A 25,219-nucleotide genomic window follows, 5' to 3' on the forward strand; every position below is an offset into this window, starting at 1 on the left:
TTACTGTCACAAATCATTAACGGCTGAATAAACACCTTGTTCCTCAAGTCAAAACGTTTGTTTTGCCCCAAAGCAATGAGAAACACCTTTGCCATTAAAACGAACTATTAAAGAGGTCTGGTCCCTTTATACGAGTGTGAAACCAGAGAGAATGTCGCTCTAGGAAGCTCTTATTGAATGGTATGTTCTTGTCTGATTTTATCTCTCGTTCCCGGGTAACATCGGTCTTTACCAGATGAATGCTGCAAGGCTAACACGCTAAACCTCTGAAATGCGCGGGATGCTGCCGAGTTTACATCCAAAAGCCTTGACCGACATGATGGCGCTGCGGCCCTTTCTTATGGATTTGTGTCAGTCAGAGGATGTGAACTTTACACAAAACCTTTTGAAAAAGGCACTCTAGAGAACTAATTCGGCTCCGGCTGACGGATTGAAGGGGGGGAGAGAACGCAAAGAGACAGTCAAAAAGAAAACAGGCGCGAGAGACAGCACAGAGAGAGGTGAGAGGAAGACAGCAGAGGGAAGGAGAGAAGAAAAGAGGGCTTTTCTTTTGTTCAATCTATCGAGTAATGGCTGTGTTTCCTGCCAGAAGTCTCGTGTCATCTCCGATGACTGGCTGTCACATCATATCAAGCCTGTCTCAACATCTTAACTGTCCCACGCCACAGTTTTCACCATCTTCCCTGGCATCGCATCTCCACTTTCATGCGATTCGCTCAACTGGATATGTTTCATCACCTCATAACCGACGGGAAATAATAAAGGCGCTCAGCTGCTTTGGGCTTAATTATTCAACCGAAATTAACATTAACATTACGAGAAGAAAAACGAATAATTGCCTGCTGCTTACCATCTTGGTGTGAATCCACTGTTGATAAGACCTTGAATTACCTAAGAAACAGAACCGCATGAGAGCGTTAATAATAAATTCAGAACAAAATATTTACAAAAAATATTATTTATAAGAAATTTTATTCATGAAGGATGCATTTAATTTAACAAAAGTGACAGTAAAAACATTTATAATGCTACAAAAGATTTCTATTTCCAATAAAAGTAAATAGAAATGAAGAATCCTGAGTTTCTACAACAATATTAAGCATCACAACTATTTTCTACATTGATAATAAGACATGTATCTTGAGAATAAATCTAAGACTCAAACTTAGTGAAACAGCAACTTTTTAACTGTTTATTAAAAAATTAGTTTAGATAATTAAGAAAATTCTGTCAGCATTTACTCATCCTCATTTCATTTCAAACCTGCGTGTCTTTTATGGAGTTTTTTTTCCTTTTAGTGCTTGACAGCTGGTCACTTCTGTTTCATTTGTATGGAAAAGAGCAGCATGAACCTTCTTCAAGATCTCTCATTTTGTATTCCAAAGTCAGGAAATGAGTAAATAATGACAGAAATTTAAAATGCCTAATGTTATTGTAGCTACTGTGTGAGCTGTTTTCACTCATTGAAAGATGGAGAGGTGGCACTCACTTCCACAGAAGCCCCCCTCTGTGATCTCCTCTTCATAGACGTCTGTAAAGCCCCTTCCTGCGTTTAATTTGGCCAGTCTGCCTTCAATGAACTGCCGTCATAAATTAAAGTATCACAGGTTATTAAGGAAGAAGGGGGATGGAGAACAACACCAAAACAATTCCATCTAGGCTGCTCCAGACGTGGTCACTGTGTGTAATTTACATCAGGTGATGGATTAACATGGCAGAGGAGAATGTTGTGTGAGCAATGCCTTTTGGGAAGTTTAATTTCCTCTCTTGTCACGTAGAGGACATAAAAGGGATCTAATAAATATGCCCATTAAAACTAGGCCTATGACATTTTATTTTCAGAAGTATGAAAATAAAATTGATTTGAAAATATTTATACATTTACAAGTATAACAAAAATAATAATGATAACTAAATTTTAAAAATATTTTCTGAATATATAACATCCAATCAAACTTTAATCTAGATTTTGTTTTTATGTCAATGTCTCACAAAGATTTAAAGATTGTTTTGGAAGGATGTGGAAACTTATATTATAAATAAAAGAAATTAACATAATAAATATACTACAGATAAATAATAAAGAAATTATGTGAAGGAATATTGATAAAACATATGTAAAGATATTAAAGCATGATACATTGTAGAGTTAATTTTGCTGGAAAAATACCTTATGCAAAATATGGGTTCTTTGTACACTATAATTTTATATACAATTTGACTTCTATTCATATCTACTTTATTTATTTTCTGGTTCATAATCTCAAAAATAAAGCTAAAAGACATTTAAATGTTCTGCAGTTTATTAACTCTTCCAACATTAAAGTTATTAACGTGACAATTTTTATGTTCTTATAGGATTAAATAATAACATCTAATAAAAAGGTACCGGACAAAAGCTTGTATTTATACATCTTTTTATATATACTTATACTCATATAAAATGTATAAATTAGCACATGGCATATTTAATTTATTTTATGTAACGCATATAAAATATTCTTGAAATGCTTGCATATATACTGTTTTAGAAATGTATAAATATATTTGTGTATGAAAATATGCAGTTGTTGAAGTTGCTCATTGTTATCTGCGGTGGCACGCACACTCTTCGCTCAAGTCACAAAAATTGTGAAGTCAAAGCGCACTTTTGCCAACGCTTCAATTAAGTCATTCTTGTTGTGTGCAACCGAAGCAAATATTGACATTACAAAACTAGCCACATGATTTTAGGAAACATGTTTGTAGTAGCAAAAAATAGTTACACGTTAAGGGTAAGGAGTTTAACCTTAAGTAGTGCAATAGCGATGCACCACTAATAAGTAGAAAACATTCATTTTAATGGGACCATTGGAGTAACAGTAGGCCAGAACAGGTCTCAGGTGTCCCAGTAACAGGGTGAGAACATCTCTAGGGGTCAGCACCTTTCATTGGACTCTGCTACAGGGTAACTTCATTACAATCTCTTTAATGAGTGATGAGACCACAGGGTTCAGCCTCAGACACCCAATTAGAGCATGTGATCAGGTCAAATTAACACCTATCCAAAACCTCATCCTTCAGTATTGTGTTACAGACACACTCTCGTCCCATTAATTGGACACTGCTCCTACCTATCTGCTTGTTTAGGGGATATTTCAAGGCTGGTATCTAATAGAGCTGGGTATTGACACAAATTTCATGATTCGATTTGATTTTGATTCACAAGCGTTCAATATCAGTTCATTTTTAAAAAAAACTCTCAACTAATGCTGTAAACTATACGGGGTTCCCTTTAAACTGGTACATTACTATAATATTAACAGTTAAGATTAACGAGTGACTTGTATACAAACTTTAAATTGTTTTAACAACGTGTTTCAACCTAAGTTTGGTTTTTTAAATATAAACATTTACATGGTGGCATAAAAACTTGTTTGTTTGATGGATTTATTCAAACATTAAATATTGAAGAACAGGTTAAGTAAAAAAAATACAATAAAGACGTATAGTGCATACATATTCAGCTGACTGAGCAATTACATGAGACATGATACATTTCGGTAAGTTGTAACATATCTTTCAACATACTTTCTGATGTTCATTCATTTTTATTTCATAGGCATAAACATAACTAGTAGTAAAGAGGAAGAGATGATTGGTTCAACTGAATTTGAAAGCTAAGACTTTGTTTCACATCAAAAGTAACAAAGCACAAAGCTTATTGCGATTTACTGGGATAGCAGGTGTGCTACAATTAATGTTTAGCAGGGCTGTCAAGCGATTAAAATTTTTAATCTAATTACATGATGTGGCGATTAATCTAATCGCAAATTAACCGCACATCAAATTTGGCTGAGAAATTACTCCCAAAAGATAATTTAGAAACTAAAACTGCCAGTAGGTGGCGGTAAATGTCTTCATGATTAAGACATTGAGTCATTTGTTTCTTTTTTTGTTGGTTCACCCGATTGATTCAAAACACGGATTCAGAAATTACGTAGGTCTGGGGGCAGGGCTAGTGTGTTAAATGCGTTACTTTTAACATGTTATTTTTCACCGTAGTTAATTAATCAATCTAATTAACGCGTTAATTTTTTTTTTTTTTTTTTTTTCCCCACACATGAACTGAAAACAGCATAGACTAAAAGATTGATTCTTGGAATTTAAGTTCTTCAAAATAAGAATCAATTGTAATCGAGAAATCACCAGCACTATTATTTAAGAACAAACACTTGATGATGGAGTTGGTAACATTCATTTTCTAAATCTCTTTATTTTATAACACTACATTAACGTTGCAAAAATGTTGCATGTTAAGGGTAAAAGCATTGTAAGCTAGAATATATAATAGTAGATTTGCGATCTTCACATTTAATTATGACATGAACAAAAGGCATCATCGCTAGTTAGGAAAACGTTTCCAAGCAACTAAATTTGCTGAACGCAATTATGCCGCATTGAGAAAAAAACAAAAGTGCTGCGTCTGAAGGTGTCGAGGGGGTAGTGATGAGAGTCTGGAGGAAGAACCAGTTAACCGGACCCGTGCAGACAGGGAGATGGGGAGATGCCAGAGTGCTGCGAGCTCTCTCTTGTTGGCAGGGTGATCGCGAGTTAGCATCAGGCACTGGAAGACGTGGAGGGGGGGGAGGGGGGTTAGGATACAGAAAGCAGGTCGTCGTTGACAGACTACCCCCGCAATCTCTTGGCAGCTAGCCTCCACTCGTTTCTAGGCAGGGCCGGCCTCCAAGCGGATGTGGTTCATGGTCAGAACGGGGCACTGCGGTGCTGGCCTTTTGCAGTACGGCCAAGTTGGAGATAAGGCCTCTCCCGGAGCTACTGCACGGGCGGGAGGTGGAGATGTCTTTGAACTGCTGGTCACTATCTGGGTTTTGGAGGGAACATTATGTGGAATAGTGCATCAAGACGGAGATTGTGATTAAATGCGCAACTGCTCGTTCCGGGTATAAATTAAGACTTTAGTGGAGGGGGAAGGAAAAAGGCTCGATATCATGGCTAAAAATAGAGCTGGAGGGAGCGATGGTTCAAGTGTAATACAGACAGTAATCCACTTAGTTCCTAAGTGTTATTGTGCAATATGTTGAATCAGTATCTATATAAAATTATACACTTGTCATCTAAAATCACAAATGAGGAACATTTCAAATGTGGTTTTGGGTAATTTATGGTTGAGGCTTAAAACTGGGAGCATCTCCTCCATCGTTTCCACTTTACCTGCTTGAAGAGTTGCAGGTTCACGGCCATCTCAAGGAAACTTCTCATGGTGCTGGAGCGGTGTGCCACGAAGCTCTTCTCGCAGAAGGTGATTGGCTCTCCCTGGAGACAAGAAAGCCAGCTTTAATGACTATAGACAGTCCGCTATTGGCTAAAACGCCTGCAAACTGTGCTGCTTCATCCGAGACTCACAGACAGATGTTTTGTTTGACTGCGCTCACTTGTTTATCATTATCACCCGTTGCAATCAATTACATCATATCAATTTCTCCCCGAGTCACATGAACAGAATACAAATAAAAAGTTTCCAGAAGAGAACTAAGGCTTGTTGGGAGGATACACTTCACATGTATGTGTCGATGGGAAAAGATTTGGAATTTTGTGGGCTTACAGGGTTGAAAAAATGTTTTTATGTAAATCGTTCATAAAATCATCCCTACATAAATTTTATTGCATTATCTTTTAACTGTTTGTAAAACTATTCTTATACAAATTGCACTGAACAGTTGCATTTAAGGCAAATATTATTCAAGAATGTTTTTGAGAACAATTCGTTTTAGTTGTTTCTATCTATTCTGTATTCTATATCTAAACTGTATTGCATTGTTGCACTAAACAAGACTTTTCGTAAAACTATTCTTATACGAATTGTACTGCATTTTCGCATTGAATGCGACTATTTATGCAAGACTGGTTTTAGGAATAATTTTCACAGAACTTTGATCTTGTTGCTTCTATATAAACTGTTGTTGCAATAAATATCCTGACGCGTCCAAGCTTTATAATGGCAGTGAACGGGGCCAACAAGTTTGAAGCTTAAGAAAGTGCATCCATCCATCATAAACGTACTCCACACGGCTCTGGGTGGTTAATAAAGGCCTTCTGAAGCAAAGCGATGTGTTTGTGTAAGAAAAATATCTATATTTAACAAGTTATAAAGTAAAATATCTAGCTTTCGCCAGACCGCCTTCCGTATTCAACTTACGAAGAAAGTGCAACGCCTCTTGCATTTCAAAACACTTATGCTAAGTTAGTTACGCTTTTTTCGTAAGTTGAATACAGAAGGCGTAGTATGTAGCGTAAGCATTTTTAACTGCGAGAGGCGTTACAAGTTGAATACGGAAGGCAGTCTGGCGGAAGCTAGATATTTTACTTTGTAACTTGTTAAATATGGATATGGAGTACGTTTATGATGGATGGATGCACTTTCTTGAGCTTCATACTCGTTGGTCCTGTTCACTGCCATTATAAAGGTCGGATGCTTCAGGATATTTATTAATATAACTCCGATTGTGTTTTTCAGAAAGAAGAAAGTCAAATACACCTAGGATGGCTTGAGGGGGAGTAAATCTTGGGGTAATTGTCATTTTAAAGTGAACTAATCCTTTAAGAATAATTTTACGAACAATTATTACAGAAATTCATTCTGCTTGAGTTTCACGAACGCAGCTCAATAGCAAGAAAAGCTAGCATTTCAAGCAACTTTCCTTTTTTGTTCTAATTATAATCCAATTATAAATTTGTATAATTCATTTTCACAACAGCCAAGCGGCATGGCTTAAAACCTGTCTGATCTGCGCATTTGTTACCATCGTTCTTGGTGCTTGGGGGTCAATAACAAAAGAGACCCATGAGGTATCACACTACAGTGGCCTATATAAGTCCATGATTGCCAACTCTTGCATGGGAGCTAATTATGATTTCCCTACATTATTTCATTTACAGCTCAGTTAGATGTCGGCGCTCTGTTAAGGCGCTGATGGGAAAGCATATGGGCTCCATAAAGCAGAGCGGTACTTCACACAGATGATTCGTTGCAAATGGAGGAACCTCTTTAGAAATGCAGCACACAGAAGATGAGCCATTATCGCAGAACATGACAGTAACGCTGGTGAAATACTGGATGTGTAAAATCAAATACCGCCATCACATTTCAGATGCATGGAGGCTTTCTTCAAGAAGGAATGCTCTGAAATGAAGCATAAATTACTGATTTAATAATAAAATATTGCAACTAATGCAATGTTTTCAACTAAAAAGCACTGCAATACTGTCATTTCAAAGACGTAAGGGTGCTTTTTGTCTCTGTAATAACAAAGTGAAATATTAATCAAAATAAAGCAGCACAAAGGCTGATTTTCAATTGTTCGACTTCTCAGACTCTTAATGAGATAGGGCCGACTGTCAAAAGAGCGACCCATTTTTGAGCTTGTGTTTTAAGGCAAATACGAAGCAAATGAAAGTGGCGTGACTGAGGGCCTTCTATTTAAAAAAACGAATGAAAACAGTGGTAATTCCATGTAGATTTGCAGACAATGTGCTCAATTGAGGCACCGCTTTGAAGGCTAAGAGTTGCGCAGACTTGACTTCGAGCATGTGTGTATTTTTTTTCTAGCGGCGAAAAGACAGTTTGTGCACAACCGCTAAAACATCAATAATGTATCTTCGCTCTGTGGGTCTACACAAACCAATTACTCTCTGCCTTGCCAACAAAGATGGCCACATTTGACAAACAGAGAGCACACTTTGTTTTCCTCAACGCCACTCACGTAACCGGGAGGCACATTTCAGGAGTTTAGAGGGTCTGAGAAGACCACGAAGGGCCTGAGACTTCAAAGAGACAGTCCAAGCTTTTCAACATCTGACATTTCAGCTATGCAGACAGGCCCACCTTTCCCTGCACCTGTTTTTCCCTTTCTTTCAGCCTTTCTTTCTCTTGAAATGGCTCTGACTGAAAAATAAAAATAGGCCACTTCTTAGTTTAAACATGCTTAGAGTAAAAAAAAAATAAAATAAAATACTATCATGAAAAAAAATTTTTTAAAAAAATGATGTTTAAACCACTTGACATTGTTGAAACTTGTTGAAAAAGTATAAAAAATTAAAAATGAGTAAAATCAACTTATTTGTCACTGACACAAAACAGGCCACTTTAAAGGGTCATGAAACCCCAAAACACATTTTTTAAGATATGTACAGATATGTACAGGCTGCACATCGCTGATAACACTAAAAGCATTTTACCAACAAGTGGAAATTGGTTATTTTTGCGTTTTTTTTGAGCAATTTCGTTCTTCCGGGTTTAAAAAAGCAAAGTCAAAGCAACGTCGCGGAATGTGAGGTAGAAGCGCGTCTTTAGTGTGTGTGATTGGCTGCAGGCACGAATCTACGTCAGCCGGCACCGAGCGCCTTTCTGCATTATTCATGAGAAAGAGCTTGTTCAATCCAATGCCTGAGTATGCATGAGATCGCATTACAGCGGAGAATTCAAACAACATGCAGAGCGTGCATGAGAGCAGTTTTGTGCAGAACGCCGCGATGAGTTTAACAACGTTGGATCACCACGTGGGTCATATAGATCAGATACAGACCGGAGCGAGCGCATTTCAAGTTTTTATGGACATATTTCATAAACTCTTGTGCTCAAAACATGGACCAACCCCGTGTATGCGCACATATTTATATCACATCGTCTTCACATTAAATATATGTGCAAATAAGGACACTGATACAGCCATACGTCTGATCATGAACGAGATCGAGGTATTATTCTGATACACAAAAGACAATAACATAGACAGAAAATTCAAAAAAGTTACTACGCCTTTATTCTTTCTGTGTTAAACTAACGTGTGTTATTTATTCAGAGACTGTAGTGCTCTTAAATGTATTGAAAATATTATTAGACTTTTTAAATGTTCTTCTGCGTTTCTCCCTCGTTTTGGCAGTTTGTTGTTATATAGGCTAGGGTTATATTTTTAAAATGCATCAAAGTGCCCTCAACTCCATTTCTTTTTCTCTTCGTGGTCATGTTTTAATATTCATGTGTCTGTATAATGAGCGTGTTGCAGGTCTGTGTTTTATTGGTTGTTGTCTCCCCTCTTCCCCCCTCTACACTCCCACTTTTCCACAGCTTTACACTCCCATTTCTATAGACTTTTTCCAACTCTGAGGTGTGAACGACTATGCTAAAACAGGGGGGGGGTTTCATGACACTTAAAAGTCTACATAAAATTAAAAAAATTAAAAATATATTTGATAAATATATAAACCAATTGACATTGTTGAAACTTGTTAAAAATAAAATCATTTTGAAATATGATCTTATCTGACACTGACACAAAATAGGACACTTCTTAGTTTAAAGTCTAGATCTGTAACAGGCTTAACATCTACATAAAATAAAATATAAATAGATATTTATAAATGCATATTTATAAAATAATGAAATTATGTATCAAGATGGTATATGGTGTTGATAAAGCGATGATAAGGTGATATTTCTTACAGGTTTATATCTCAGGGCATCCCGATAGGAGCCAAACAGCGCAGCCTGAGCATGCAGAAAGGCCCGAGCCACCCCACTGCCTGTAGCAGTCGACTGCTTTTTCAGCTTACTCTTCAGACTGGAGACCTAAAAGAAAGAAAGAGAGAGTTAAATTAACACCTCTGAAATAGGTGGAGGAACAGGCAAACCCATTCAGAGTGTGATGTGTCACATTTACAGGTCACCCCCCACCCTAAAAACCAGAGAAAGAAATAAAAGAAAAGCCTTCTATCTCTCAAGAGCACCTGCTGCTCTGTTAATTGAAGCAATGGTGCTGTGTGCAGGGGTGGGGCCAGAGAGCAAAATGACTTCTCTTTTACCCTTCTCTTTCTTACTAGCTACTTCCTAAATCTGTAGATGTACATATACTTTCATTATATACTTTACAATTACCTGCTACTGGTCTGCTTTTAGCTCCTTTTTAAAATGAGTCCGATACTGATGAATATCGAATTTTGAATTAAAAAATGTAAAGGTGGAAGAAAAGTAATGTCATTAAAAAAGTGACATTCTTAATAAAAAAAAAAAAAAAAGAGGTTTTGCTTTAAATTCAAAGAAATCTGTCACGCACCCAGTGTTGGGCAGTTACTTTCAAAAATAATGAGTTACAATATTGCGTTACTCCCTAGAAAATTAACTAATTGTGTTACTTAGTTACTTTTTATGGAAAGTAATGTGTTTTGTTACTTTTATGTTACCTTTTCTCACATGTCCTGGACTAGCTTGTTTCTTTCTTAATAAAAAAACAAACAAACAAAAGTCCTTTTTTGGCAAATGTAAAGGCCCTTTCACAACTTAAGTGAAACAAATAAGCCTCAGGCTGAAGGAAATGCAAATTCACACGTGTACAGTAGAGGGCGCAGCTCAAATAAACCTTAAGCTGTGCTGCCATTCTGGATTGCAGAAGAATAGGACACAGGAGAGGAAAGTTCAACACTTACTTCAGCAATAAAAACAAACAAACAAAAAAAGAAACACAAATATGATGTTTAAAGGGGGGTCTAATGCTATTTCATGCATTCTGACTTATTTACAGTGTTAAAGAGTTGGATTCTCATGCTAAACATGGCCAAAGTTTCAAAAAAAATGAGTTGGACGTATAACGGAGTAATTCTGTGCCAAAAATACTCTTCAGATTGCTCACAAACTTCGGGCATTTTTTTCGAGTATGGAATTCCTTGTACGGGCACTTCCCCCGGAAGAGCGAGCGCGCATACATCGACCAGAGCAAAAGAGCAAGAGCACGCCCATCAGCGTGCTTCGTTCGGCTTTTACAAAAGTCGTCGGCAGCACTGCACAGGACTTGCTCGAGAAAGATTTGTCACTTTGTTTTTAGACCACAAAATCAACAATGTCACCAAAGAAGTGTGTTTTTGGTTGTGAGGGAAAGAACCTTGCTTCCCAAAGAACACAGCGTTAAGTGGAGCTGAGAGATGTGTGCTCACAGATTACATTGATGCGCTCTCGATATTTGTCATTAAAATAACCATAGAAACTGATAGTTGCAATCACTTTTTTATTGGTTAAAATGAATGGAGAATATCTCGTGTTTTTCCGCGGCTGCTCGAGCCCTCAGGATCAGCGCTTATGGTTTCATAAACATGGCCCAGATCGATGCTGGATTTACAGATCATTTGAAACTGAATGATGGAGCGGTCACAGCGATAATGATCCCGGTCATGAGTCGGAACCGCAGGTGGTGAGTAAAACTGCTTCAAATGTCTGTTTTGTTGGCAATAGGCGCCTAAGTGCATATAATGTAAACAACACGAACGTAGTGAATACATAAATTCATTATTCATCAATAACTATACACTATATTCATTATAGTGATTCAAAAGTTATCCATGGATACGCCTCCAGGTGCTCGGCTGTTGTCAGAAAGACTCAGTACAGCGTATGTATCTTTTTTTTTAAAAATATGATAAAACTAAAGACTTTTCGGAGATATGAAGGATGCACTACTACTCTATAGGTACTCAAGATTAACATGATTGGCAGAAACTGTGTGTGATACCCCCCCCTTTAACTAAAGTCATTTTTGCTTATTGGTATGGATGGATTAAAGGTCAGCAGCAAAGACATTGGTTAATAAAGTGACATTAAATACATAAAGTATATTTATGTTATTTAACATAATTATTGTATGGTTTGCTTAATATTCTGAGTTTGCATTTCACTGTTTTTATTAATTTTGAAAAATACTGAATCTGTTTTCGTGCAAGTGACATGATTAAATACATGTTCATATTTGGTCTAGAACTACAATACCCATCATGTTCACAAAGTGCACACAACGCCTCTGAACTCACTCCTGATTTCTCTAAATATTGGGACAGGAGAGCAGAGCAAAAAATGGGAAAACAAAGTAACGTGTTACTTATTTGAAAAAGTAACTCAGATATTTTGTTGTAAATTTAAAAGCCATGGGTTACTTTATTCATTACTCGAAAAAAAGTAATCTGATTACGTAACTCGTTACTTGTAATGCGTTACCCCCCAACACTGGGTGTAACCAACATGCAGAAAACATTTTGTTGTCATGTGACAAGAAAACCATAGAGAGCCTTAGAGAGAACAAAGGTTAGTTCATGTTGTCATACGTCAAATGGCATGACCCAAAGAAAAAATATAATATTTTGAAAAATGAATTAATTAATTAAAAAATAAAGTTAAATATTTTCTTTTATAATTTATTTGTTGATAAAACCACTTGAAATTTTTAGTGCTGTTAAAACTTTTGTTAAAATAGTATAAATTTGAAAGAGCAAAGGTTATAGTTGATGCTGTCATTTGTCAAATGGCATGACCAAAAACGTCAAGATATTCATGGCGCAAAATGACACTACATTTTGAAAAAATAATTTATTAATTAAAATTAAATAAAAATTATTCTGGAAAAAATATAGTAAAATAGGTTTCATTTATTTGATAATAAAACCACTTGACATTTTTAGAGTCATTAAAAATTTTGTTGAAAATGGTATAAAAATCATTAAAAACGTATGAAAATGTGACATGTTATTTATTAATTGACCCATAAGCCAAAAGAAATATGCACACATATTTATAAATGCATACTTATTTATAATAATAAAACCAAGGAAAAGTATTTGAATTGCATGTACCCTCCAGATTTTTCCCCATACTCCCAAGCCTTCTGTATTAAAGCATCCAAGCCTGTCATGAGACACAGCGGTGCACGAACACATGGGGATGAACCATGAAGCGGTGCTTGATCCAGGTAATGTAAGGTTAACCAAATTGATTACATATGCTGTGGCGCTCATAACCATCTGCTGGCAATTCATTTGCACGCCTGCAATTGACACTGAGCAGCGTGCATATCAATAATCCATTTAGATTGCTTCATTAGGGAAGATCAAGCAAGGACCATAAACGAGAGCATTTAGGCAGTCCACGGAATACCAAGAGGCAGCTCAGTTTAGGAATGCAACAAAACCACTTTGGTGAATCACCATTGACCCTTTTGAATGTGGAAAGAAGATTTGCATTCCGGATGTTCACAGAATGTGGCATTCTTCATATAGAACAAGCTTAATTTTTGTTGCCTTTTGTTCTATTTATCCCTATTGGGACACGTCTCTTTTTCACAGTGTCCCTGAGTGGATATGGCGAATACTCAGAAGCATCAAAAAGGAAGTTTAGCGGCGCTAAATTAACAAGTGTCATCTCCATATTCACACTGGCTAAGTGCTTTTATGTTTATGTAAAGTTGGCGCCATATTAATATTTCATGTTGATGCGTTGTCTTTTTTCCCCTCACTTCTCTCGCTCTCCCCAAACAATCCGTTAAACAGTCTTCATTTTTGAAGAATCAAAGAAAGCAAAATGCCACTCACACTCAAGAGAACATTCACCATACCCAGTGGGCAAATAAGAGGAGATGAAACAAAAGGTTGTGCACAAGAACGTCTTCAAATATTTCTGAATTAAATGTAAGCGTATATATAATAAAATCAATTTATACAATATTACTTAATATTTATTACTTACAATTACACATCCCTTTCTCTGTCTCTCTCCCTCTCTCTCTCTTAAATTCACATATATTAAATTAATAAATATATATGTATTCATTTAATATTATTATAATACATTATTCATGTACTAATATTTATTTATTTAATTTGGGTGTATATAGAAAAAATATAAGTCGTAAATGCATATAAAATACACACACACTTCAATCATGACAAGTCTCAAAATAGTTTCAGCATGTTATTGAATATGGCAATGTTAATTTATTTGGTTTCCATGGACTATATCTGCTACTCATGCTGCTGCTGCTGCAGAGCAAGTATGGACCTGCTACTGCTAGTAGATACACAGACATGCTGTAAGATATGCTGCAGCAGCATAAATAGACATACATAAATCCTGTAGCAGATCTAGGCAGGTGGAGCTGGGGAGGTGGAGGATTACAGAGGAACTCTGATAGTGCGCTGCAGGACCAGATTACAGCAAACACTGAACCAGACTATTTAAATGTTGAACAAGCAATCTCATTGGCTGCAGGATCAGCAGAGGCCAATAAGCTTCTGCCACGCAGCAGTGATGCGATTTATTGCTTGCAGACTGCAGGTAAAGGACCTATCAGCCTGCACCATTTAGAGTTTTATGACTACATTTTATATTATTATTATTATATATATATATATATATATTATATACACACACACACACACACACACACACACGCACGCATACAGTCAAACCAAAATTTATTCTGATACCTTGAACATTTCATTCATTATTAGTTTATTCACTATAGTTTAAAAAATGGTAATAAAATATGACGATCTCAGAGTTAAACTGTGTCAGAAAAAATTCATCTTTATGTCAGATAACACTTAAGCAAAACATGGTCAGGTCAAAGTGTCAATAGTTTTTGGTTCCAAATTTGTATCAGTTTTACTGGTAGTCCACTGTATGAGGAATATGTCACAGTTTACTTTCTTTTGCTATCCTCACTTACATAAATGAACTATAGTGTCCTGCACCCACTAGTAAAAAAAATAAATAAAAAATATATATATCTAGTGTCTGAATAATTTTTGGTTTGACTGTAATAAATTATTCAGACACTAGATATATATATTTTTTATATTTTTTTTTTACTAGTGGGTGCAGGACACTGTAGTTCATTTATGTAAGTGAGGATAGCAAAATAAAGTAAACTGTGACATATTCCTCATACAGTGGACTACCAGTAAAACTGATAACAATTTGGAACCAAAAACTATTGACACTTTAACCTGACCATGTTTTGTTTAAGTGTTATCTGACATAATTAAGATGAATTTTTTCTGACACAGTTTAACTCTGAGATCGTCATATTTTATATATATATTAGTGCTGTCAAACGATTAATGTAAACATTTGTTTACATAATAGATGTGCGTGTACTGTGTATATTTATTATGTATATATATATATATATATATATGTGTGTGTATATATATTTTATTTATAAATATAATATATGTGTGTGTGTATTTTCTAAATTAAGCGATCTCTTACTGTTCATTACAATGCAATTTTTCCTCTGTCAATATTCAATTCATAAATCACGTTCACAGATAATGCTGGTGATACACTTCAATTTAATAACTGGGCGGCACAAGCATAGCCAATAATTGATCAGTCAGACTAATTAACTTCTTTACTTTGAGTAACGTTAACGAGATGTGAGTGGGTGGGGCATCAGAGGGGAGCTTAGCTCTACAGGTGATAAACCTATTTGGCAGTGACATTTTTTAGTGTAAAGTCATTCAGCCTATAATCTGATCAAAGGGAGAGTCCCCCATTGGGTCCAATTATAACTATGGTATTGTAGAAGGTGGGTAGCGAGGGGGGTAGGGGGGGTGACTTGTGTTGAGTTATGATATTCATAATCTATGCAGAGAGGCCTTTCCACTATAGGTCTTCTCCCCATAGCTGTGATCTTTTCAATTTACATCAAGCGAGGATGGCTGAGGATGAAAGTGCAGCCTCCGACTCGCTGAGCCCGTCGAGGGCAAACACAGGGCCTCATTAAACTCTACTGCATGGACTCCCCAACAGGGTTTGAAGTGCGTCAAGTAAAGAGCACGGGGTCAGAGGTGGCCCTGAAAACAGATCTCCATTTAACTCACCAGCTGGAGATGATAATTAGCAGGTGCATCACTGTCTCCTGCTCTAAAGGATGATACCATGGAGATCTGCTCTGCGGTGGGCTTCTATTATACACCCTGAGTTTCAACAGAACAGCACTTCTGAGACGCTTGTGCGAACACACACACACACACACACACACACACACACACACACACACACACACACACAGGTCCCTCCTCGAGAGCTGAGCTGTTTATGGTCAAGGGATTTTAATTCATTGAACTGGACAAGCCGTAGACAGGCGCTACACACAGTCATGTCCTCACGCATATATTTTACACTTCTCCCAGATTTATAAATGAAGATCTGATGGATTTTACAGCCTAGAGATTTCTTTTCAATATATTTTATATATTTTTATGTATATATATATATATATAATATATGACAGAGAGATATCTCCAGATCCATCAGATCTCCTGATCTCTATATATTAAATAAGCCTGTATTTTGATACAATTAATTTATGAATAAACATGATAAATATAAGTAAAAATAAAGAAGAAAGAAAAAGCATTATGAAATGACCAATTACAATGATAATCTAGACATGTAAATAAATCAGCTCACAATATTGTCAGGTTACATTGTGACCCTTTTGGAGTATGGCTGAAAGACTTTTTTTTTTTTTTTTTTTTTTTTTAGACAGAGGGAAAAATATGTTTTGTTAAGGATTCTGTCCAGGGATGGAAAGCCGCTGGGAGGCAATTAGAGGACTACAAAGAAAAAGAAATAGATATGAAAATCTTCTGCTTTCTTTTGATGTGCAATAGGCTGAAAAGTAAATGTACACGCTGACTGAATTCACATCCTTTTAGAAAAACACAAAGACAAAGCGTATTTCAACCGTAATGCTAAAGAATTGCTGACAAAACACAGGTCAGTGTCTTGTTCTTAACACAGTATACATTAAGTGAATGAATGAATGAATAAACAAATAAAAGTATATAACAATATAAAAGTAATAAAACAATCATTTTCAAACAAACAATGCTTAAAGATTTCTTTAAAAAAATTCAGTTTTGTGTCTTTTTCTTAATACAATGCATGCATAAAGTAAATTAATGAATAAATAAATAGTGTATAACTTAATAAAACAATCATTATCAAACAAACAAAAAATGCTTAAAGATTCCTAACAAAACACAAGGATAGTGTATTTTTCTTAATACACAGCATACATTTAAAATAAATCAAGCAATAAATAAACAAATAATATAAAATAAAATAAACCTTTATCAAACATAAATAAAATATGGTAAAAAAAAAAAATGTTATAATTATCAGACAGTTAAAAATATATAAACAAGTACCAAACTGAAAGAAACTCCAATACAAATGACCACTCGAAAGTATTCACTAGTTAGCATTCACCAAGCAAATTACTCCATCAATCACTGCTATAAGCAGTGCATAAGCATGCTGAATGCACAAGTTATTCAATTTTGGTATATGGAAGACAGACTGCAAGTTTGTAAAAAAAATGAAAATATTAAAACCTCCCCAAATGCATTCAAACTCTAAAAAACAGACTGGAAATTTTTTAACGTAAATGTGAATGTAAAACTTGGATTTTTAAGGCATCTGCATTTGATTTCACTCTGTCTCTCTGCGAATCCAGAGTCTAAAGCAAAAAAGCGCCAATCAAGTACAGTTATTGTTCATCAACAGACCAATAATGGCGGTGCCTTTAGGGCTGGACACTGCATTACTCTACTGGGAGCGGAAATGAGCCCCACCTGGTATGTTCCGTCCCACACACTACGGCACAACGAACTGATCCTTTAAGAGGGTCCTGAATAGGCTTGATTTGCGATGCCCTGAAATAGAACGAGCACTGAGGAACGCAACATTCCCACTTTCCCCAAACAGTAATTGTTTGGTGTGTCAGCTGATGTAGTGCTTGTTTTTGTTTTCTCTCGAATCCCAATTAAACACCATGCAGGGTGATCTCAGAGGAGGCGTGCGGATATTGCGCTCTCTCTGATTAATTTGTTAACCTTCATTTGGTAGCTTAATATACACGAGGTGGGTGTGCAAACTTGAATTTTTGCTGTTGATTGAGAAGGTAAACGATCAAACGGAGGAAGTACAAATATAAGTTGTGTGGAAGAGAGGAAAAGGGAGACAACAGGAATGACACGAGCAGCAAAGACAGAGAAACTGGAAAAGTAAACAATAGATCTGGCGTAACTTGAACAAAAGTAATAAAGTCAAAAGGAATATTTTATCAAAACAGTCTCAGGATTGATACAGGACCTGCGAACAGAGAGAATCACATCCAAATAAGACTGCAGCGCTGTTTGGTAGCACAATGGATTCATAATTTTCTATTTTTAGATCGTTTTAATGACTGCACAAGTAAACACGCCATACCCGCTACCAAATCCAATTATAATTGAATAAAAAAAAAAAAAAAAGCAACAGTTTCACAATGTTTAAGGAGAAGGAAAACACCTTCATTTATTTGTGAGAGAGCAAACTCTCCTTTTAACATAATTTCTTTTCTTCCTTTTTTTTGCAAAATCTACAACCACCCATCATTAAAATCTCCTAAATATTTATAAATTCAGTTCTTGATGGCACTAGAAAAACTTCAGCGACAAACACCTTCTAAAACAAAAAAAATCTAGTTTGAAAAATAAAGTTAGCATGAAGAGTTACACAAAAAAAAAAAAAAAAAAAAACATTAAAGTGATTTTTATTTTAATGTTTATATACACAGTGGATCAAAAAGTCACGTTACACTCACTTCAGAGTGCGATGACATTTTAATCTTATTTTCACACAATGTACAAAATAAAACGTAGTATTTAAAAGCGTTAAATTTATTTTGAACCCTCGTGTGGCACTTTCAAAAAGTGTAGTGATTAAAACTGCAACCCAAAAACACAATCCGTGGACTTTCAACCCTGTCCCATCTGATGTTTCCAATAAAAAGGCATGTTTGAAATCATTCAAATGTTCGCCACATCCTTTCTGAGCCGCGGCAATTATTATCTCTATTTGTAAAATCCGTAGGTTTGTGCAGAACGGAATCGCTACTGGCGTGGTAGCATTTCTAATAGTCAATAAATCTAAAATATTATGTGTGAAATTGGGAAAAACTGCCATTAAGTGACAGACAGCAGAGAGCACAGCATAGGGTCCCGTCTGAAAAAAGGGCCAGGTAATTCAGGACAACTGTCACCCCTGACCCGTCTGAAAGCGGGCCTAGTGGTCAGACTCTCCGAATAATAAAGTCCACATGGTAAAAAAAAAAAAAAAAAAAAAAAAAAACCTTCAAACACTTAATTAGATGAATCTCAAAAGGTTCGGCTTGAATCAATAAAAGACTTGGGAGGAAAGAAAAGAAAAAAGAAACGCTCCAGGGTCAGTTATATTATATTTTGCTTTATAGTTGTAAAATGCATTGATTTTTGTAGAGGCCAGACATGCTTAAATCTCTAAATAAGTGTGTATTTAAATAATGAAAAGCAAAAAAGTGAATCAAATTAATTGATTCAATTAAATTCCATCAATTGGTCCTTTTTTAAACACCAATTTGCACGGCACTTTCTCCATGTGAAAGACAATTTAAGGGGGGGGGGGGATAAACCCAGAGCTTTTGCTTAAACATATTCCTTGAGTTATGAATTTTAATATCCCCAAAGGTATGATAACCAGAGGGAGAGAAAAATGAATTTTTGCAGTGATAAATATATTATTGTAGGTGACATTTACATTCAGGTGGGGTAATTTAACATGATATGCAGAATATGTTCTATCATTAGTCAATGAAAAATTGCACGAGAGGATCAAAGCAAACATGAAGCTGCCACTTAATTTATCACGCTACGAAGACAAAGAGGTTTTTCTTTCCCCTCCGTCAGTTTCAAAAGACCCAACTCTTTTTTCTTTTCTTTTTTTTTTTTTTTTTTACGACGCTCTCGGTTTGCAATTTAATTTACAAATGGGATGCCAGTGCTGAGATGGCATAACAGAACAGGCTGGCTTTTTCTGCTTGGACAGACAGCAGCGGGATCCACCGAGTCATATAGGAGTGTTAAAACACACCCCCCAGCGGGACAGAAAAAGAGAACGCGAGAAGAGAAGAGGAAAGAAAAAAAACAAACACGTTTCTTTATGTTCAAAAGGACAGATGACAGACGTGTTTCTGACCCTGACGCTGGATGCACTTCCCTGTTGCACTGACCGTGCCACCTAAACATTAATTAAAGAGAGAAGGCGCTGGCAGGTGGCAGAAAAGCAGGATCTAATAATTGGCCCCCTTCTTCCCCACGCCTTCAGAAAATCCAGGACTTCTAGCGAGATGTGCCACTGGGCAGGCAGAAAGGAGAAAAAAAAAAAAGATTAAAAAAAGGAGATGAAGGCAGGAGTTTGAGATTGAATTCACAGAGATGGCTGGCGAATTGCGACGGCCGTTTAACGTCACAGGGCAAGTTTGCAGAGAGTGGTTTTTGGGGATTCACGGCTGCGTCTGCTAATGATGAGAGGACAGAGATGCGGTGTGTTCCTCTGACCAGAAAGACACTGTTTGTTTAAATGTGCAGGTGGATGAAAAAGAGAATGGGAGAAAATGGCAATAATATTGGTTTGGTGTGGTGTGTGTGTGTGTGTGTGTGTGTGTGTGTGTGTGTGTGTGTGTGTGTGTGTGTGTGTGTGTGTGTGTGTGTGTGTGTAGGTGGGTTTACTTTCACTACTTTAGGGACAAAACTGTTCCCAGAAGTTAGTAAAATTAGGGGAAACCCTTTGGAGACATACTCAAAAGTAAAAAAATAATACCTCCAGTAAATATATAAAATATTTATAATAATTCATATATTATATGGTTTTATAATTAATATATATATATACATAATTAATTATATAATCAAAATATACAGAATACTGCATGAAATTAATTAAATACTGCATCATCTACAGGTCCATCTTTATCATTTCTCATTTTTAATATTCTGATGTCTTCTGGAAAGCATGTACAGTAGCTTTAAAAAAAAAAATATTCGCTCTACTCTGGATACACACATATATGCATAATATATATATATTATATATACATACACACATACACACTCTATTTGACAGCCTCCTTTTGTGGACATGAGTGGATGTCTTAATTTGGAAAAAGTATTCAAAAATAAAGTAAATATTGTTTTTTAAAGCTAAAAATGTAAGCTATTTTTTGGAAGCTATATGGTTAGTCTACAGTAATTTCAATCAGGTTTATATAAAAACAATACAAGTCTATTTAGATTTCTAGGTAAATGTGTGTGTTGTTTTGGGACACTCACCACGTCACTGGGCAGGTTGTGCAGATCGTCTGTGGGGCTTTCTAGGGTGTTTGTGTCCACGTTCAGAATGACCACATCCTCCAGGGATCTGCTCTTTACTCTCTGGAAATGCAACACACTTTGTAACACACCGTCCTGCCTATTCCCATTTCCTGTGACTGTTTTAATAACTTTACAATGTGATAAATAAACACTGTTTTGAACAGTAGCTTATTCAAAGTATCGGTATAAACTTTTTTGCAACATAAAAATTGTGAATGGCTAAAATAAAGTGTAAACATTTTCACAGTATTCATTTCCAGACTACTGATGTTTCTTTATTCAGAGAACATTGTATTTTTTTCTTCAAAAGCCCATTTTTTTCGTCAAAACCTCCACATAAAGACTAAAGCAGGCAAGATTTAAACAGATTAAGTTAACAATGCAAACACCGGATTCCCATAAATGAAACCAGATGAAGCTTTTAAATTATGTTCTAAAAAAAAACTAAAAAAAAAAAAAAAAAAAGCAACAACAGCTCCAAAAACACTTATGCACCTAAAAAAGATTCACAGAATAATTCTTGGATGAGAGTCAAAATGTTTGAATCAATATCAACACAATTTAAAAATAAATAATTTAGTACAACTGGAATGTTATTTGTGAATAAATTGCACATTAAAAAGTTAAAAGCACTAGAAGAAATATATTATATATATATTATATATATATATATATATATATATATTTGTAACATTTGCAACTATGATATAAAAACACCTAATCAAATAATAAAACTATTCAAGCATGTTGAAGGAAGCACCACTGTGTTGAGCAGCGTAATGCTTCCACACAATGGTAGTCACGGTAGTGGCGACAAATCCAATAATTATTCCTCCAGTGCAGGTGGGGGAAACAGCCAAGTGTGTAAAAAATTTCTGGTTTGTCATTTTTGACAGTCGCTGCTACGGCGGCCCGTGTGCTGATTTGGTCTAATTACGTGCAGCCGGATTGGGGAGGGAGGGGTGGGGGGGGGGACTGTCAGCGGGCGAACGTGTGATAAACACCAGCACTGCCGCGACTGTCAGCGCTATCAGATCTGCGCATGAAGCTATAGGTCTACCTCCAACCAACATGCCATTTCTCAATAACCGAACGCACCATCTCTTTGTTTCACAGCCGTTTCTCTGGCTCTTTCATTTCTCTTGGGCGCCCCGGGAGATGAAAAGCAAAAAAAAACAATGTGTCAATTTTTGTAGGTTTCTCTGCGCTCGGTGATGATGCATCAAAGTAGATGGGCGTTATTAGCATCTCAGATGGTTGGAATCCAGAGGAACGGTTGGTTTTTAAATGACCCGGTGTGGAAAAAAAAAAAAAAAAGTAAATAATGATGGTTTATGTAATATTGGGAAGCCTCGACTTGTGTGCTTCTGATCAAACTTCACATAAAACACTTTAAGGATGATGAACGGCTGCTGACGGAAGATTTATGTGACGTACCTCTAAAAGGCTGAGATGAACTCCGACCAGATATGGCATGGGCGCACTAGGAACAGAGACAAAATGCAGCCATTAGCAACATGAAAACAGCTTTATGGCAATTTTAAAATACTAATAATTCAAGAAATGCATTGTTTTCTTTACCAACGCAGTGTAGATACAGCATAACAATATTCAAAACACAGCCATACATATTACAGAACAAATATAACACCAGACCAACAATTCTGAACGGAAAAATAATAAACGAGTATCACCGTAAATTGACATATCTTTGACGCAGCATGCATCAAGAGCTAAACTTTAATGGCATCCTCGTCCGTTTCCCGGAACGAGTGCTTTTGAGCAGTGAAGGTGATTAGTGTAATTGGCGAGCGTCACTTTTGAGTCTCGGTGCAGAGCGGGGCGAGGCAGGGCCGTGTAATTAGATAGGTTTGGGTAGCCGCTACAGTGCTCGCTCAATCAGGTTATGTGGCTAATAAGCTGCAGTCTCCTTCGCTGCATCTGTTAAGGCCATGGATTTAACTGACATGCAGGCACGCTGACACACAGACACGCACGCACATGCACGGGGTGAGCCCTGTCACGTCATTGTTGTCCGTGAGTGTAACTTTGTTATGACAGCCTAATTCCCATCATTTCTAATAGCGTTCATTATGAGCGATGCACAGCCTTATAATATGATAATGCTTTTTTTTGTATAATTAGATAGCTAAAATATGATAAATCATCTCGGATGTCTGTCCTGGAGTGGAAAACGGCACTACTCTCAAAGCTGCATTTATATCAACGCTGTATTATTCGACCACAAATAGTTTCTAGTGTCAAGCATGGCAGCACAAGTCTGTCAATTTAAGGGTATAGGGTGTTCTGCTAGCTATACAGCAGGGCTGTAAGTTAAGAGTGTGGTCACGGTTTTAGCCCACAGTCGGCATGCAGAAATCAGCCTGCCTCTCAACCCGTATATATGTTTCTAATGGGTAAAAAGAGAAAAAGAAAAGTAGATTGCATGCTGGACTTGGCGAGGTGGCATTAGTGTTAATAAATCATGTCCTTCATAAACCCTTTGAGATCCCAGACACTGTGAAACATATTCATTAGGATGAGGGGTATTTCAGAAGTTGGTATTGCATGTTTAGAAACTCCATGTTACTGATGGACCGAGAGTATATCGGTCAGGCCAATTAACTGCCTAAAGTCTGGACGAATTCGGAAACTGTACCTGCTTGGCCGATTAACAGAAGTCTGACCTTTTCAATTTTTTAAGTAAATTTAAAATGAAATATTGTGTAAAAGAGAATTATAGAAAAAAAAAAAAAAAAAAAAATCTATTTTGTAGATAGACGAACAAACAGATAGAAGGCAGACAGACGGACAGATGGACAGATAAAGAAGACAGATGAAACAGACAGACAGATAGATAAATAGATAATAAAAAGAGACAGACAGACAGATAGAACAATAAAAAGACAGACAGACGGATACATACATACATACATAGATACATATAGATAAATAGATAGAACAATAAAAAGACAGATAGATACATACATAGATACATAGACAGACGATAGATACATAGATGATAGACAGACGATAGATACATAGACGATAGACAGACGATAGATACATAGACGATAGACAGACGATAGATACATAGACAGACGATAGATAGATAGACAGACGATAGATAGACAGACAGACAGACAGACAGACAGACAGACAGATAGACGGATAAAAAAGATATTAAATGCCAAACGGACAGATAGACCGACAGACAGATAGACCGATAGATAGATATAACAATAAAAAGAAAGACAGACAGAGATAGATAGACAGACAGACAGATAGATATAACAATAAAAAGACAGACAGACAGACAGACAGACAGACAGATAGATAGATGGATAAAAAAGATATTAAATGCCAAACGGACAGATAGACCGACAGACAGATAGACCGATAGACAGACCGATAGATATAACAATAAAAAGAAAGACAGACAGAGATAGATAGACAGACAGACAGATAGATATAACAATAAAAAGACAGACAGACACAGACAGACAGACAGACAGACAGAACAATAAAAAGACAGACAGATACATACATACATATAGATACATAGACAGACAGACAGACACAGACAGACACAGACAGACAGACAATTTGGCTTAAGATTATAATGGTTTCGACATAGAATGCAGTAATATCAGCTTAAAATGCAATCCACAGAATTGCACAGATTTTCCCCAATCGGTGCAGAAAACTTGGATTCCATGGGTCCCGTCAAGTTTTGCTTATGACGTTCAAAGCTAACTTTAAATGTAAAAGCTGGTCAAATTGACTCTAAAGGCCTAAAGCACAAACATCATACAGCTCTAAAGCTCAGAAAGCAACAGCCCAAGTTTGAGTGAGATACAAATGAGACATATGTATAAGTGTGTAAGTGTGCAGATGAGCTCTTACCAGCAGTAATCCAGCAGGTGAGGAGGAAGTACAGGGATGAAGATGTGCTGCCAATGCATAGGGTAGAGCATAGCGGTGGACCCTTGCACGCATGCAGTTAACTACGACAAAAAAAAAGAAAAGAAAAAAAAAGACGTGAGCTCCTTCATATGATGGTCTCCATCAATGAATACGCACTACAGGGGATTGCATTTATTGCAGACCAGGAGAGCAGGCTGAATTAGATAGTTATTCTTTTTATCTAAACATCACAAGC

The 25,219-nt window shown here is 36.4% G+C and overlaps 1 protein-coding gene across 5 annotated transcripts in view; it reads right to left on the reverse strand.

Moving 5' to 3' along the window:
* The window catches only part of dennd1b (DENN/MADD domain containing 1B), a 104,152-nt gene that overhangs the window by 18,106 nt on the left and 60,827 nt on the right, over positions 1-25,219 (reverse strand). For 3 of the 5 annotated variants that reach the window (XM_051908985.1, XM_051908987.1, XM_051908989.1), the window contains 8 exons: positions 24,964-25,064; positions 22,495-22,540; positions 21,016-21,117; positions 9,503-9,628; positions 7,886-7,945; positions 5,215-5,316; positions 1,490-1,580; positions 851-891 (listed from right to left, as the gene is read on the reverse strand). In XM_051908985.1, coding sequence (XP_051764945.1) covers positions 851-891; positions 1,490-1,580; positions 5,215-5,316; positions 7,886-7,945; positions 9,503-9,628; positions 21,016-21,117; positions 22,495-22,540; positions 24,964-25,064 — 669 coding nt within the window. The remainder of the gene's footprint in view (positions 1-850; positions 892-1,489; positions 1,581-5,214; positions 5,317-7,885; positions 7,946-9,502; positions 9,629-21,015; positions 21,118-22,494; positions 22,541-24,963; positions 25,065-25,219) is intronic. The other 2 variants (XM_051908986.1, XM_051908988.1) reach the window with 1 other exon arrangement.

The sequence above is a fragment of the Ctenopharyngodon idella genome, chromosome 10, assembly GCF_019924925.1.
Source record: "Ctenopharyngodon idella isolate HZGC_01 chromosome 10, HZGC01, whole genome shotgun sequence".
In the NCBI taxonomy this organism is placed as follows: Eukaryota; Metazoa; Chordata; class Actinopteri; order Cypriniformes; family Xenocyprididae; genus Ctenopharyngodon; species Ctenopharyngodon idella.